The sequence below is a fragment of the Odocoileus virginianus genome, chromosome 31 (assembly GCF_023699985.2).
Source record: "Odocoileus virginianus isolate 20LAN1187 ecotype Illinois chromosome 31, Ovbor_1.2, whole genome shotgun sequence".
In the NCBI taxonomy this organism is placed as follows: domain Eukaryota; kingdom Metazoa; phylum Chordata; class Mammalia; order Artiodactyla; family Cervidae; genus Odocoileus; species Odocoileus virginianus.
The window spans coordinates 26,746,337-26,763,332 of NC_069704.1; the positions used below are offsets into that span (position 1 = coordinate 26,746,337).

Here is a 16,996-nt window from a genome sequence, read left to right on the forward strand (position 1 = left end):
AACATGGATGAACCTTGGACGCATTATGATCAGTGAGAGAAGCAAGTCACAGAAGATAACATATTGTATGGTTCCCTTTATATGAAATATCCTGAATAGACAAAGCCATAGAGATAGAAAGTACACTGGTGGTTTTTGGGTCTGGAGAAAGGGAGCTGGGGAATGAATAATAATGGGGAATGAAAGTGTGGGTTATGAAAATGTGAAATTAGATGATGATAATGGTTGCTCAATCTTGTGAATCTATTAAAATACTGAATGGAATTGTACATGTTAAATGGGTGAATGTTACGGCATGTGAATTATATCTTAAAGTTTTTTTCAGTGGAAGGAAAGGGGAGACTCTCTTTGCTTGCTAAATCATAGGGATAAACTGCACTATTGCTCTTACGTAATCCCAGAGGATTTGGGGCAGGTTCCTTTAGCTTGATAGCTGTGCGGTCCCTAACATGTGAGCTACAAGTGACAGCTCAGGCACCTTACCCTCCTGCTTGGGTTCAGCCCTTTTCATTAGCTTATTTATCATTTTCTTTGAATAAGTCTTGGGTTTCTGGTTAAATTAGTATTTAAGGTTAAAGTCTTTAAGTGGTTGCAGTATTGCTGTTTTGTGTTTTTTGGCCACAAGGCATGTTAGGATCTTAGCTGTCTGACCAGAGATCAAACCTGCACCTCCTGCATTGAAAGGCGATGTCCTAACCCCTGGACTGCCAGGTAAGTCCCCTGGATAAAATCATCACCTATAGACAATGTGGAATTAATCCTGTCTTCTCTTTCTTCCAGTCTCTGAAGTGTGGTAAGAAGTTGAGGTTATCTTGCCTTGAAAAGGAGTGACTCCAGTGCTTTTCCATTTTTTATTAATGCATTCTATTCTTTGTTAGCTCTCATTTTAAATCTGTTTAGGTAGATTTACTGTAGCTGCTCTTTCTATGACATCAAGAAAGTAAGTTACACAACCATTTTTCTTTTTTTTCCCATTTATTTTTATTAGTTGGAGGCTAATTACTTTACATCATTGCAGTAGTTTTTGTCATACATTGAAATGAATTAGCCATGGATTTACATGTATTCCCCATCCCGGTCCCTCCTCCCACCTCCCTCTCCACCCGATCCCTCTGGGTCTTCCCAGTGCACCAGGCCCGAGCACTTGTCTCATGCACCCAACCTGGGCTGGTGATCTGTTTCACCCTAAATAATATACATGTTTCGATGTTGTTCTCTTGAAACATCCCACCCTCGCCTTCTCCCAGAGTCCACAAGTCTGTTCTCTACATCTGAGTCTCTTTTTCTGTTTTGCATATAGGGTTATCACACAACCATTTTTCTAAGACTCATGTTGAGGAGCAGGTTGAAAGCATCTTAGTGCAAATGACATTCTTACATCCTTTCTTAACATTAGTTTGTGGCAGGAATGTTGATAGTTCACTTTCTGACATATGTATGGTTTACCTACTATGCAGGTAGATGCCAAATCAATATTATTAAGTTGAATTAAGTTAGTGCCTTTGGATTTGTGTTCCTGGAGAAAGTGAATGATTCTCCAGGCGAACTCTTGACTTCTGTTTGCTGAGATCTCACCAGGTTTCTGCATGCATAGTCAGCTCAGGTGACCTGGAACACTCCCCCACCCCCAGCTTTTGAAGGAAGAATTTGTGGAGATCCCGTATGAGTTACAGGGTATCTGTTGAGCGCCCTTCCCTCTCCACATCCTGTCTTGTGCCCTGAGTGGAGAGAGAAGTTCTGGCTTCCAGCCCTGCCACAGTGCAAGGTCCTGTGGGGTGCGGCAGCCGGTGGGGGTGGGGGAAGTTGTGATGGTGGTGGAGGTAAGGGACTGGCTTGCAGCTCCTTGATTTAGGGGCTTGTGCTTTTGCATATGAATATAATCATCATCAGGTTGAGAAAATACACTAACTTAGTGGCTTTTTTTCTTTGGGGATTTTGTTATGTCACTTCCTCTTTATGAGACTTTTGCCTCATCTCTTTGTTCAGTTTCTGTTTTTATCATTAATATGTATTTATAGTATAATCCCTCCCCCAACACAATAATGCTTTGGCAGTGATCCTCAAGTTCTGATATCAAATGTTTCTACCTTTTTTTTACTTGGTTTCCTGTTGTTTGTTTTGTATACCCTCTCTGATACAGACATTATTTAAGAGATCATATTCCATGTGTTTGGGTGCTTACCGATGTGTATTTTTTTCTTAATACATGTATTTTATTGACATATAGTTGACTTACAGTGTTTCAGATGCACTGCACGGTGATTCAGTTATACACATATTCATATATTTTGAAATTATTTTCCATTATAGATTATTACAGGATATTGACTGTTAGTTCCCTGTGGTGTACAGTAAACCTTTGTTGCTTGTTGGTACATCTGTTTTTTAAAAATTAGGAATCTAGCATTCTATTCATACTAACTTAGACAAGTAGAATCAAAATGTCATATGTTTTTTAGTTGGGCAAAAATTCATAAGTTTTCTGAAATACATATACATACTACTTATATATATGTATGCAAGAGTTTTTCTACTATACATGATAAAGGCTTGAGATAGAACATTTAAAAAAAAGAGATGGAGAAATTGGAAAACATAAGCTAAATGAGATGGGAGCACTGAATATGAAATAGAAAAAGTGAAACAAACTAGATAAAAGTAAAAGAACCTCATATAGTCGAGTTGTTTTTAAACATGGCTGCTCATTAGAAACGTATCTGGAGCTCTGGAGGAAAAAAGCAATACATGGCCATTTGTATTTTTCAAAAAATTTTCAAGATAATTCTGATAAGCATCTGGATTTTAAAAAGTGATTACAGGTTTTTCTATTAAGTCATTGTTTTGGTAATATAGAGTTCTGTTTTTTTCTGTTGACCAGTCATGATTCAGTGGTGTTAAGTAATAGTTACATAATCACAGTAGTAAAAGATGTTTATCGGTTTTCATAACCAATCGCCAGACAAAAAATTACAATTGCAATCTATAATGGGAGCATGAATAACCTAACAATATGACATAATTACATACAATTTGGGGAGGTGTCAAGCAGAGTGATGTGTTAACTGGAGCACATGCATTTTTCATCTGTTTTCATCTGCCCAGCCAGTCTTGTGTTTTTTGGTTGGTGCTGTAAAATCTTTATCTCATGATAATATCTTAGAGCTTGTTATCTCTATACAATTCACAGACTTGAGTCCCATTTTGAGGTTGATGAGTGAGGCCGGTGTGGTTTTTTGGGGCTGACAGCGTCACAGAGGGAGCGGGCCATAGGGTAATGCCTACATGTGGCCCCGTCTCGCAGGTCTCCCCTTCTTTCTAGTCCTCAGAGTTGCCAGATTCTCTTTTAACTCAAGCAAGGGCTTAAGCCCTGTGGTTTGTATGTACTAGTTTTGGGGTAGAGAGGAAGCCATCAACAGTCGATATCTGTTGCATATTGTCTGCAACAGCCTGCACTGAACTTGAGTTACTGGTTCCTCTTCTCTACCTAACTCCCTGAATAAGGTTTGGGAGAGAGGCCAGTTCCCAAGGCTGCTCTTCCCTTTCTCAGATCAGCAGACAATTGCAGCTTTCAACTCATTAGTAAGTGCTCTGGGCTGAGGTGGGGCTGAGCCTGGGCTGGCAGGTTCAGCAGGCCCAAGTGTGCCAGCAGATGGTGACCATGTGGAGTGCTGACTGGAGGGACTCCTCCCTCCCTGAGCACCGGTTGTTGGTGGCCCAGCTCTGCCCCAGGCTGGCACTCTGCCCTTTGGGGTACTCAGCCCATACTCGCTCTGGGGAACTGCTTCCCAGGGTGAGGTTCTGGTAGGGACACCACTTTGAACCAGAAAAGAAGTGAGGGGTGTTTTAGGGGCCCCTGATTCTGGTTGGGGGATAGAGAGGATGTTGTGCTGACAATCACTGGTTACAGTAACCAAGACCATTGATGAGCTGAGGGTCGGAGGTGATTCTGTACATTCATGTGGTTCCTAAGTATGTCAAGGTTTGTAGTCCTAGCTGGGACAGAATTGGGTCCTGAGGGCCTGACAGGGTGGGCTCTCCTGGTACCAGCGGCACCCTCCCAAGGCCAGACACTCAGAAAGCATGCTCTTGAAAGGTCCTTGTGAAGCTGCTGGTGGCACAGGAAGACATTGTGGGGTGGGCACATAATGATGGTCCCCAGTCCCTGATCCCAGGAAAAGGATTAGGCAGGAAGCCCAGCAGAGGGGCCAGGATGGGCAGCTGATAGGAGTTGGGAATTTCCGGGATGCCCCCACCCTGTTGCAGGCTGGTAGCTCTTCCGGAAGCTGTGGGAACTGCTCTGGGAGGGTGAGGCTGGATCAGCCCAGGAATTCCAACAACAAGGAAGTTGAGAATCCCAAACCCCAGCTTCATTGTGAAAACTGCTTCCTGGAAGGACACCTAACATCCTGGAAATGCTCAGTCTGGTTCTCCTAGCTTGGCATGTGTTGCATCTGCTACATCAGATTGTTACCTGAAAAACTGGTAACTCTTGGTGGATGTTGGGCCAAAAGACATGGCCAGGCCAAAGAATGGGAAAGGAAGGATTTATCACTTGCAGTAAGTTAAGTAGAACACCATAGATCTTTGCCAAAGCAGTGTTGTGGGACCTGTGCCCTTAGCCAGGCAGGTTAGAGAGAAGCAGATGGAGCCTTTTGCCTGGAAAGTCCATGAACTCCCCGTAGGCACCAGACTCAGTCCGCGTTAGTTGCTGACCCTGGTGTAGGCCATGAGGGCTGCTGTGAGGACCTCACACCCGTGGACTCAAGGCAGAGGCCCAGCATCGTGCTAGCCTGCTTCAGCTTTCCCATTTAGCTCTGTTCCAAGACGACTTTAGTAGCAGAATGAGACTTGGACCAGACATGGGCCACAGGGCTACATTGTGCTGACCTCTTCTTCTCATCAGGTGGTTAGTGGAAACCCGTTATCTGTAATTGTTATCTCTGCTTCTTTGTCCTGCTTCTGTCTCTGAATCTTGGCCTTGTTGAGGTAGTGGGGGCCTGAGTATCTGGTGGAGGCTTGGACCTGTTCCTGGATAGCATAGCATGGGGCCAGGGGTTGACGGGCATCTCAGCATGTTGACGCTAGTCAGAAGTGCTGTCTCTGGAGGTGTTGGTTCCTCTTGAGGCAGGAGGGGGGCTACCTGACCACCAGTGCGTCCCAGCCCTTAGTGTAAGCAAAGGTTTGGCTTGTTGTTTGAATGTCCTCATGGGAGTCTCATCCCTGGCAAGACCCCACCCTCATAAATGGTCCCCTAGTTGTCTCGCTTCCGGCACGCCCCTAGTGGAAACTGCTGCTCGGGGGCCCTGCACCTGTTCTACCCCTCTGTGTCCTATTCTTTGGGTGACTGAACCATGCCGCCCTCAACATACTGAGGTGGGTGGCTGCCCTGGGCAGCAAGATGGGTCGACCCAGAGCCAGCACTTTGTGACAGGAACTCATCCTGTCTTGTCTCTGAGGTCTCCTGCAGTGAGACTTCAGGCCTGAGGACGGGAGGGTCAGGGTGACCCAGGTCTCATTTACCAAAGTGTGCAGGTGCCCTGATCTCTGAGCTCTCACCGCTGTTCCCATTCCACAGAAACTAGGTGGTGTGCCACGTCACTTGGGGAGGCCCCCAGACCTGACTCCCATCCCACCCAGCTTCTCTGCTCCCCACTTGGGTCTTCCTGCCCAGGCTGTGCCCATGGTCTCTGAGTCTCCCAGCTGCCCCCTTCTCGGAAAGCGGCTCTTGATGCTTGCCGGAGAGCCTGGGACTTCCTGCCTGGCATGTGCTCACACTACTTCCTGAGCTGTGACCTCTTCCCACCAGATTTGGCTTTGAAATCTGCCCCTGGAGGCCGGTAACGTCCCTTCCTGGCCTGAAGCTTGCCCTGGGCACCCTCCCCATTTAGCACCTGTAACCTCCCCTACTGTGTCTGCTTCTGGCTCCAAGTGTCCACATGAGTGCGGATGTACTTGAAGCAAGGCCAGGCATGACCTCATATCTGTACTCACTGGACCTGGGAAGGTTCACAGCAGTGGGCAGGGTGTGGTCTGCAATCCTATGTCTAAACAGCGTTAGCCTGCTTATAGCTGGCATAGCCCTGTGGGGACATCACAAGGGCACTGCCACCACCACCTCAGAGCCCATACAGGCACCCTGTGATCCAGGAGGGCAGTGGTCAGGGAGTGTTGTGGGCAGGCCTGGGGTGGGGACCAGAGTTGGGTCCCCAAGCTGCCCAGGAGCTTCTGAGGCCCTCCAGGAAGCACCAGCCTGGGAGGTGTGCAGAGAGGCAAAAACGAGCATATCCACAGCTGGACATTGCAGTCAGATGGCACATTTAGCTGCTCTGAGGACTTCCTGGGTTGGGGGGGCAGGTTTTGAAATAGACTCAAGCCACACAGGATGTTGCGAGGTGGGAGTAAGGATGCTTTGGTCAGAAGAAGGACAGGTGGGCTGAGTGACCAGGGCCATAGATTGTCTCCACTTCTCCAACCCTCAGCTTCCTGGCTTGTGAGCTGGGGCAGTGAGCGCAAGGGTGAGGTCTCCAGGTTGAATGCTTCAAAAACATCCAAGTTGTTTTCTTAGCTTTATTGAAGTATAAGTGAAATACAATAAATTGAATATATTTAAAGTATTCAAGTTTTCCCTGGTGGCTCAATGGTAAAGAATTTGCCTGCTAATGCAGGAGACACAGGTTCAGTCCTTGGTCCAGGAAGATCTGACGTACCACAGAGCAGCTACGCCTGTGTGCCACAACTCTTGAATCTGTGCTCTAGACAAGTTTTCATATGGGTGAATACTCAAGTCCACAGTGTAATTGAAATAATGACAGTATTCATTATCCCTGCATGTTTTCTCATCCCTGTTTATAATTTCTTTCCTCCTCATCCACAGGCAACAATGATATATACATTTGTTTCCGTTTTCTAGTTTTACATAAATGGAATCATGCAACACATACTGTATTTTTGGTCTGAGATGTGTCTGTGTTAATGTGCATATCAGTAGCTGTCCCTTTTGGTTGTGGAGTAGTATTCCATTGTGTGGCTAAACCACATTTTTTTAAAAATCCACTTTCCTATTGATGGTCATTGGGTGTTGTTTTTTTTTTTTGGTTGTTACAGATATATAGATTCCTGTATTTATCTATACAAAGATACATACTTGCATTTCTCTTGGGTAAATACCTAAGAGTGGATGGCTGTGCCGTATGTCAGCTATATGCTTAACTTTTTAAGAATATGCCAGATTCTTTGCCAAAGTGGTTGTACCATTTACATTGCCCATCAGCAGTGTAGGAGAATTCTAATTGCTTCCTACTCATGCCAACCTTGGGAGGTAGGATCAGACATTTTAATCTTCAGTGTTCTAGTAGATATGTAGTGGTTAACTCATTTAGTTATCATTTGTATTTCCCTTGAGATCAATCCTGGGTGTTCATTGGAAGGACTGATGTTGAAGCTGAAACTTCAATACTTTGGCCACCTGATGCGAAGAGCTGACTCATTTGAAAAGACCCTGATGCTGGGAAAGATTGAGGGCAGGAGGAAAAGGGGATGACAGAGGATGAGATCATTGGATGGCATCACCGACTCAATGGACATGAGTTTGGGTGAACTCCAGGAGTTGGTGATGGACAGGGAGGCCTGGCGAGCTGCGGTTCATGGGGTTGCAAAGAGTCGGACATGACTGAGCGACTGAACTGAACTGAACTGTCACTTAATATGTTCAGCACCTTTTCATGTGATTCTTTCTCATACGTGTATCTTCTCAGGTAATGTATTTGTTCAGTTCTTCTGCCCATTTTTTAAAATTAATTTTCATTGGAGTATAGTTGTTTGCCCACTTTTTTTTTGAAAGAAAAGTCAGTTACATTTTTAAGCATCAGAGTTTATTGTACATTTTATTAAGTACTTCTGTCACAAGTGGCTTAAATAAATGTGGTTAGTATTTGGGATGTAACATTTTTTAACGAGTAGAGGAATATAGGACTATTAGGACAAATCTCGTCGTCATGAGATTTGTGACCCACTCATTTATCAGCAGCCCCTGAACATGGTATTCTTCTGTCATGTTAAGACAAAAAGAGGCATAAACTTTCTGTTGCCCATTTTTAATTGGATTATTTTTCTTACTGAGCTTATATTCTGGATATAAGTCCTTTATAAAAGAAGTGTGATTTGCAAACACTTTTTCCCAGTCTATCATGTCATTCTCTTACCTTGTCTAACAGCATAAACTTATAGTTTTGGAGTCCAGATTACCAGTTTCTCCATCTGTAGGTCATGTCCAAAGTCACAGACAGGAAAAAAAAAAAGTCACAGACATTTTCTTTGTTTTCCCCTGGAAATCTTATACTTCTAATGTTTAAACCTATGATCCGTTTTAAATTAATTTTCATATATGCTGTAAGGTATGGGTGGTAGTTCATTTTTTTAATATAAAGATATTCATTTATTTCAGCACCATGTATTAAAAGATTATTCCTTCTGCACCAAATTGCCTTTGTACCTTTGTCAAGTCAGTTGGCCATACATGAGAGTCTATTTCTGGATTCTCTATTTGGTTCAGTACCTCTGTTTGTCTGTCTTTATGCTGGTAGTATTCCTGGTATTTTGGTCATCTCATGTGAACCGGTGACTCATTGGAAAAGTTCCTGATGCTGGGAAAGATTGAGGGCAGAAGGAGAAGAGGGCATTAGAGGATGAGATGGCAGGATGGCATCACCAATACAATGGACATGAACTTGGGCACACTTCAGGCATGTTCAGGGACAGGGAGGTCTGGCACGCTGCAGTCCATGAGGTCACAAAGAGCGGGACACGACTGGGCAACTGACAACAGCAATGTCCTCTGAATTACTATAGCTTTATATACTGACATCAGTTAGTTAGTCCTACTTTGTTTTTCTTTTTCAAAGTGATTCTGATTGTTCTAGGTCCCTTAGCTTTCCATACGAATTTTCGAATTAGATGGTCAATTTCCACCAAAAAGAGAAATGCTGGAATTTTGATTGTCATCGTGTTGAATTAAAAGATCCATTTGTGGAGAATTGATATCTTAACAATATTGAGTCTTTTGACCCATGAATAGATATATCTCTATTTTTTAATTTCTCTCAGCAGTATTCTGTGGATTTTAATGTATAGGTCTTGCATATCTTGTCAGACTTAAGCATAAACATTTAATACAGTTGATGCTATTGTAAGTAGTGTTTAAATTTTTTCATTTTCCGATTGTTTAGTCCTAAACAAATACAGAAATAAGGTTTGATTTTTATATAGTACTCTTGTGTCTTGCAGCCTAGCTGAACTCACTTATTCATTCTAGTGACTTTGTAGATTTCTTTGGATTTTCTATACAGACTGTTGTGTGACTTGTAAGTAAAGACAGTTTTACTTCTTCCTTTCCAGTCTAGATGCCTTTGATTTTTGTTGTTTCATTGCACTGTAGGCTGAGAACTTAAAAAATGCAGTGTTGTCCAGAAGCAAGGTGACTGTTTTTCATCATTAAATAATATTAGCTGACAGATGTTTAGAAGATGTCATCAGGTTGAGGATGCTCCCTTTTGTTTGCTGAGAGTACTTACAGGGATGAATGTCAAATTTTGTCAGATTTTCCTGCATCTTTCGAGATGATCACATAGATTTTTTTTTTGTCTTAATATACTCAAGTATACTGATTTTTTTCTTCTTCTAATGATTGTCAATCAATATTACATTCTTTGGATAAGCCCCTCTGTATCATAATTCCTTACCCTTTTTATATATTGGTGGATTTTTGTACTGTCTTTGGTTTAACGCTGGTCTCATAAAATTAGGTGGGAAGTATTCCTTGCTTTTCAGTTTTCTGGATGAATCTGTGTACAGTTGGATTTATGTCTTTCTTAAACGTTTGGTAGAATTCACCAGTGAAGCCCAGAATGTTCTTTCTGTGGTTTTAAACTACAAATTCACTTGCCTTAGTAGATTTGGGATTATTCAGGTTATCCATTTCTTCTTGAGTGGGCTTTGGTAATTTTTATCTTTCAATGAATTTGTCCATTTCTTCTGTCATATTTATTGGCATGAAACTGCTCATGATATCCCTTATTCTTCTTAATACCTGTGGTGCTCCCTCCACCTACCCCTACCTCAGTTATTCTGGCTAGAAGTGTATCAATTTGATTAATGTTTTCAAAGAACTTGCTTTTGATTTATTTTATCTATTTTTTTCTATTTCATTGATTTCTACTCTGATCATTATTATTTCTCTTTTTTCCTTTGAATTTCATATACTCCTTGTTTCTTGTTTCTGCTTTTACTTTTTACTGAGGAGAAACATATAGAGCACAAATCATAAGTGTGAACTTACACATGCTGAACACACCCACATAATGAGCACCCAGAACAAGAATCAGAACATCATCAGCTCCAGAAGCCTCTTTCAAGGGTCCTCCCCCAACCCAGGGGATCGCCAGTGCCTTTTTACCAGCTGAGTTGTATATATAAATGGAATCATACAGTATATCTCTTGTGTCTGACTTCTCTCTCCCAATATTGTATGAGATTCATCTCTGTTGTTTAAATAACAGTAATTTACTCATTTTCATTTCTGTTTAGTATTTGTAACGTGACTATATCGTAATGTTTCCTTCTGTTGAGGGGGCGTGGAGGGCTTTCTGGCTTGAGTCTTTTTGTAAATAACGCTCCTGTAAAATGCAGGGTCGCAGAGCAGATGTGTGCTTGGTCTTAGGGGATAGTAGCTTCCCTAAGTGGCTGTGCCAGTCACGCTCCGCTACCAGAAGATGAGCGTTTGTGAGGGTTTCAGGCAGGTGGAAGCAATGTGTGTTCCAGACCATCGTCGTGCTATCCAGTGTTTGTTGAGCAGCTGAGTGAGTGAATACACAGGCGCACAGCCGAAAAGAGAGACAGTTCTCCCTGGGGTTGACTGAATGCTCATCAGATACCATGTGGGCCCAAGACTAGCCAAATACAAGAAACAGCTCCTTCCTTCAGTAACACACAGCCTATAAGGAGGGTTTAAAACCATGCTCCAGTGGGGTTTATAGGGTCAGTCTTCAGTACAGAACTTGTGTCTGGGAGGTGAGGAACACAGTAGCCTGCAGGTAGGACTTGGCCTGTAGAGTGCCTGGAGACCATTTGGGCAAAGGCCTGGAGGAGTGTTGTCTGGAGAAGACCATGGCATGGTGAGCTGGGGTGAACATGGGTTTCTTACCAGCTGTGTACATGGGGCCTAAGCTCTTAGCCTTGTGAGCCTCAATCTTCTCTCTTAAAAGGGCTTAGCCTCACAGGGCTTTTAGCTGCACCATGAACTTTGTGCCCAATACCTGGTGTAGTTTTTAAGATGGAAGCTGAGGTTATTGATTAGATTGGTAGTTTTTTTTAAACATAGTCATTTAATGCTATAAATGTTCTCCTAAGTCCTTGCCATAATGGTGTCCCACCAATTCTCATACTCATTTCATTTTCATGTAGTTAAAAATGCTTCGTTACACTTTTGGTTTCTTCTTTGATATGTTGGTTAGTTGCCAGACAAACATTTGGGGATTTTCTAGGAATCTTTCTATTATTGATTTCTTATTTAATTTCCTGTGGTCAAAACAAATCTTTGTATGGCCTGAATCCTTTTGGGGTGTGTTTCATTTACCCACAATATAGTCTGTCTGGGTAAATGTTCCATGTGTCCTTGTAAAGAATGTATGTGCTGCTGCTGTTGGGCGGGAAATTCTAGACATGCCAGTTAGGTCAAGTTAGTTAATTGTGCTGTTCATGTCTACTGTGTCCTTATTGATGTCCTGTCTACTTGTCCTGTGAAATACTGAGAGGAATAATGAGAGTTGGGTGTTGAACTCTCCCAACTATAATTTTGGATTTGTCTTATTTTTGTTTGTAGTTCTATCAGTTTTTTATTCATATATTTTGAAGCTCTGTTATTGAGTGCATAAATGTTTAGAATTGTAAGGTTCTCTTTGTGACTTAGATTCATTATTATGAAATGATCCTCTTTGTCTCTGGTGATATTCTTTGCACTGAAAAATATATAAAAGATATATAAAATGCCTACTTTATCTGATATTAATAGAGACATTCCAGCTTTCTTTTGAGGAGTATTAGTGTGCTTTGTCTTCTTCGATTCTTTAGCTTAAAACAACTGTAACAATTTATTAGTATAATTCAATTTACCATACAGTTCACTCAAAATGTACAATTCATTGACTTTTAGTATATTCAGAGTTGTGCATTTGTCTCCACAACTAACTTTGGAATATTTTCATTAGCCCCAAAACATACCCCTTTAACTGTCACCCCCTCCAACCTCCCAACTCCACCCCCTGCCATGGGCAACCATTCATATGCTTTCTATCTCTATAGATTTGCCTATTTTGGATATTTCATATACATGGAATCATACAATACGTGGCCCTTTGCAACTTGCTCTTTTCACATAGCAGAATATTTTCAAGGTTCATGTATGTTGTTCTGTTTCAGTAATTCATTTCTTTTTATTACCAAATAATACTCCATTGTATGTGTAGACCAGTTTTATTTATCCCTTCATCAGTTGGTGGCCATTTGGGTTTTTTCTACTTACTGGCTATTATGAAGATTTGTGTACAAGTTTTTGTGTGAATGTATATTATCATTTTTCTTGAGTCTGTACCTAGGAGTGAAATTGCAGAATCATATGGTGATTCTATGTTTAACTTTCTGAGGATCTACCAGGATGTTTTTCACAATACCATTTTGTATTCCCACTAGCAGTGGGTTCCAGTTTGTCCATACCTTCACCAGCACTTGTTATTTTCTTTTTAAAAAAATTTTTAATTATACCCATCCTAGTGGGTGTGAGGTGCTATCTTATTGTGATTTTGACTTTCATTTCCATATCTACTGTTGGTGAGTGTCTTTTAATGAGCTGATTGGCCATTTTTTAAAATCTTTGATTTGTTTATCTTTTTATTGTTGAGTTATAGGAGTTCTTTCTATGTTCTGGATACTAGACACTTATCAAATACAAAATTTGAAAATATTTTCTACTGTTGTATAGGTTGTCTTCACATGTGATAGTATTCTTTGATACACAAATTTTAGAATTTTGATGAAGTAAAGTTTATCTGTTTTTTTCTTACGTTATTTGTGCTTTTGGAGTCACAAGGACAATCCTGTTGGCAACACGGTCATGAGGATTTACCCACATTTTCTTTTGAGAGTTGTAGTTTTAGGTCTTCCATTTAGATCTCTCATCCATTTTGAGTTAATTGTTATATATGGTGTAAGAAAGGGCTTCAACTTCATTCTTTTGCACGTGGGTTTCCATCAGTTCTAGCACAATTTGTTGAAAACCTATTCCTTTTTTTCTTTTTTTGCCCCCCTAATTACTTATTTGTTTGCTTAGCTGCACCAGGACTTAGTTGAGGCGTGCGGAATCTTCAATCTTTGTTGTGGCATGCAGGATCTTCAGTTGTGGCATGCAGGATCTTCAGTTGTGGCATGCAAACTGGTAGTCCCGGCTGCCACCCAGGATGCGGAAGGTCCTGCCTAAACATGGATTTGTGCTTTGGTCTTTCCCTGGGACAAGGATGGAGGAAGTAGAGGACAGCAACAGAAATCAGAGAGAGAGCTGAGCTGACTTGATTTAAAAAGGAACCGGTGTCTTCACAGAGCAAGTTGTCAGTGGCTGGGAGCAGATGAACAAGGCCCACTCTTGGGAGGGGGAACAGATACCCTGACCTGACCCTACCCTACTTTGTTTGGATAGAGAATCAAGTCGCTTTCTACATTTTAATTTTTTATATTACAAATAGTCCTGCTCATATACATATGAGCTTTGCTCATATACATAGCTTTGCATGTTTTCCCAATTGTTTTTTTAGACTAGATTCTAGAGTTCATATTAAGTAATAAATTAATGAAAATGCTTGTATTTCTCTCAAGAAATAAAGGCATCATTTTCCTTGCTTTTTAATAGCCCTCTCTCTTTTATTTTCCTTCTGTGAGCCAGTAGCCCTGTAAAGAGACAGGGTCTCCCCCTCAGAGGTCTGCATGGGGTGGCCAGTGAGGAGGGGGGTCCCTGGGGAGGAGGCACACTAGAGGCCTGTGTGGGTCGTGTCCTGGCTACTATGATGATGCAGGGTGGGAGGGAAAGAAGCAAAGGTGCTTACTTGGGGCTGTGACACCTGATGAACAGGACATGGTGGTGTGTCCAGGCTGGCCGGGACCGGGGGCACGGACTTGGGCAGATCAGCGCCACTTCTGGTTGTACTTGCTTATAGGGGCTCCTCCCTGAGGCACTGCAAGATCCTTTGCTCTTAGAGCCCAAAGCCCTTGCTGGGTCTGGGGATGGTGGGACCTCTCCCCTCGGGTATTTTCAGCTCTGTGCCCAGGTTCTGGGCAGGTGGGCAGGGTCTCCCAACTGGGACACACGTGGGGATCAGTTGGCACAAGCTTCACTTGTCCCAGGCTTGGGCTTTCACCTTCTCAGGCCTCCCCTGGTACGGTGTCTTCCAAGATGAGTGAGTCAGGATCAGTCAAGGGAAGGGCACTGCCCTGAACCTTGGTTTCCATATCTGGAGGAGAACCTCAGACCCACCCTAGTGCTGGGGGCTTCCCTGCCGGGATCCAGGACAGGGGTCTGTTTGCTGATGGGGGCCACACTGGCAGAGACTGTGGCTGGGACCTCCTATCCTTGCCTTGCCCCAGTTCCTCCAGCCACTCCCACCATCCTATCCCTCCAGGGCTCCTCATTAGCCCCACCCCCAGATTTTCTGTAACCTCACAGCCCTCATGCATGTCACGCTTAGGTATCTTACTTCTCCTGTGGGAAAAGTCCCCCCACTTTCCCCTGCATGTCTGGTCACAGGATTGCCTCCAGGCTCCCTCTCAAGAGCATCTCATCCTCTACAGGCATTTGGACAGGCCCACACGAACCATAAGAAGGTGGCTGCAGATGGTGAGAGCCGAGAGGAGAGTCTGATCCAGGAGTCAGCTTCCAAGGAGCAGTACTATGTACGCAAGGTGCTAGAGCTGCAGACGGAGCTGAAGCAACTGCGCAACGTGCTCGCCAACACGCAGTCAGAGAATGAGCGTCTGGCCTCCGTGGCTCAGGAGCTGAAGGAGGTAACCAGTGGGACTGGGGCAGTGTGCTTGACTCTAGGTGGGCGGTGGGAAACCGCCCCCCCCACCCCCCGCCCCCACAGATTGTTTTGCCCCAACTTTGTGTGGTCCATGCTGGTCCAGAAAGGTCTGGGGATGGCAGGGTCCCAGCTCTGCACTTGGGGCAATGTGAATCCTGGGTTCCTCATGTGAGCAGTCTCATTACAGTGTCCACCTGCCAGCTTGGTACAACAGAGGGAGGCCCCCACAAACAGCTCTGAGAATCATTTTGGCCCCTAACAGGGGCCTGGCTATCAGAGGCCTGGGCAGGTGGAGGGGGAAGGCAGCCAGTCCCCTCTGAGAGAGGTGGGAGGCTGGGCCAGTGTTCCCAAGATGGGGTGGGCCAGCAGCAGTGGAGCAGGCATGACCAGAAGTCTACATGAGCTGTCGTCCTGGCCGTGGCTTTAGGATACCTTACGGTCAGAATCCCCAAGTTCTCATCAGGAAGGGCCTTGTTCTGGGCTATGGGGAGACACTCTCTGTAGCCTCTGATCTCCATAGAGGTGGGGAGGGGTTGACCAGAACAGCAGATGGTTCTGAGTGGTGGTCAGCTCTGAGGTCGACACCTCAGATGGGATGGTATATGGCAGTCAGGGTTCCACAGGGGTGGGAGGGACACTGGCAAGGTTTGGGATGGAGCCCAGGAACTGGCCGCAGTGGGAAGTGGTCACCCATCCTAGTTTGGGATCAGAGGTCACCAAGACTTGTGGGCTGGGAGGAGCTTGGCTTGGATCCAGGAGAAGCGCATGATCTCATGTCTTCCCACAGGAGCTCTCTGGTCAGGGTGGGGAGAAGGGACTATCAGAGCTGTAGATTTGACCACCCAAGGGGGAGGCTAGCCTCATGGCCAGCCAAGAGCCCTTTTCCGAAAGAGTCAACGCAGGTGCTCTCCCCAGCCCAGGCTCATTCTGCAACGTCCCTCTTCCTCAGAGGAGTGGCAGGGCACTTGCTGACTACTGACTTTGGCGCCAGGAAATGAACTGAGCCAGTCCCACATGCTGCTATTGAAGAACAGGTCTGGTGGGGTCAGGTTTCCTGCTGTTCCTGCTGGTGCTTCTGAAGGAAGCCTTCGCCTCCCCACCCCCATACATCCTCAGTATGATTTCTCCTGAGGCCCTGCCTCTGTGCCCCTGATCACTGTGAGGCAGGCACTGTGGAGCTGTGCCAGGTTCTTGGTTGGAGTGGAGGCTCTCCATCCCTGCCTGCTCAGACTAGAGCCCTGCTCAGTGTCCCCACCACTGCTGGCTCTGCCTTTGCCCTGCTGCCATCCCAGTCTGGTTGGTATTCTGCTCGTCCTGGTCCTGCCACTTCTGCCTGAGCTGCTGTGCCAAGTTCCTCCATGGCTGTGCCCCGGAGGCCCACTCCTACAGGGGCTTGTGCCGAGGCCGAGGAGCCTGGGTCCTGAGAGCTCAGTGCTGAGCGCTGTCCCCGGGGAGCACCAGCCTGTACCGGCCTTGGTGTGATCAGGCACACGGGCTCTGCACAGTCTCCACAGGAAGTGCCCCCTCCACATGCGGCATGTCCCTGCTGGTGCCTGGTCCCGCTGCTGTCCAGTGCAGTGGCTGATGGGCCAGCTGTGCTGTGCCCTCTGACCCACCCCCGTCCTTCACCCAGTGGTGTCTGGCTTAGGGGCTTATCCCATGCCCAGCTCTCCAGGAGGAACTTGAGGCCTCTGTCATGTGACACGTATAACTATCATGCTTAGCTTGTGGGACAGTTCCAGCTACCCTGTGACTTGTCTTTTGGGTAACCTTATGGGCATACAGTTATTTCCTTCATCTCACAGGTTGGGAGATCAAGGTGAAGAAGGTTTGACTGCACACCCAGGGTCACTGGGTCCTGACCTCTGCACTGTGCATGA

At 44.7% G+C, this 16,996-nt stretch overlaps 1 protein-coding gene across 2 annotated transcripts in view; it reads left to right on the top strand.

Moving 5' to 3' along the window:
* BICD2 (BICD cargo adaptor 2) overlaps positions 1-16,996 on the top strand; it is a 54,122-nt gene that overhangs the window by 15,864 nt on the left and 21,262 nt on the right. For both annotated transcript variants that reach the window (XM_020883134.2, XM_020883136.2), the window contains exon 2: positions 14,887-15,099. In XM_020883134.2, the coding sequence (XP_020738793.1) occupies positions 14,887-15,099 (213 nt within the window). The remainder of the gene's footprint in view (positions 1-14,886; positions 15,100-16,996) is intronic.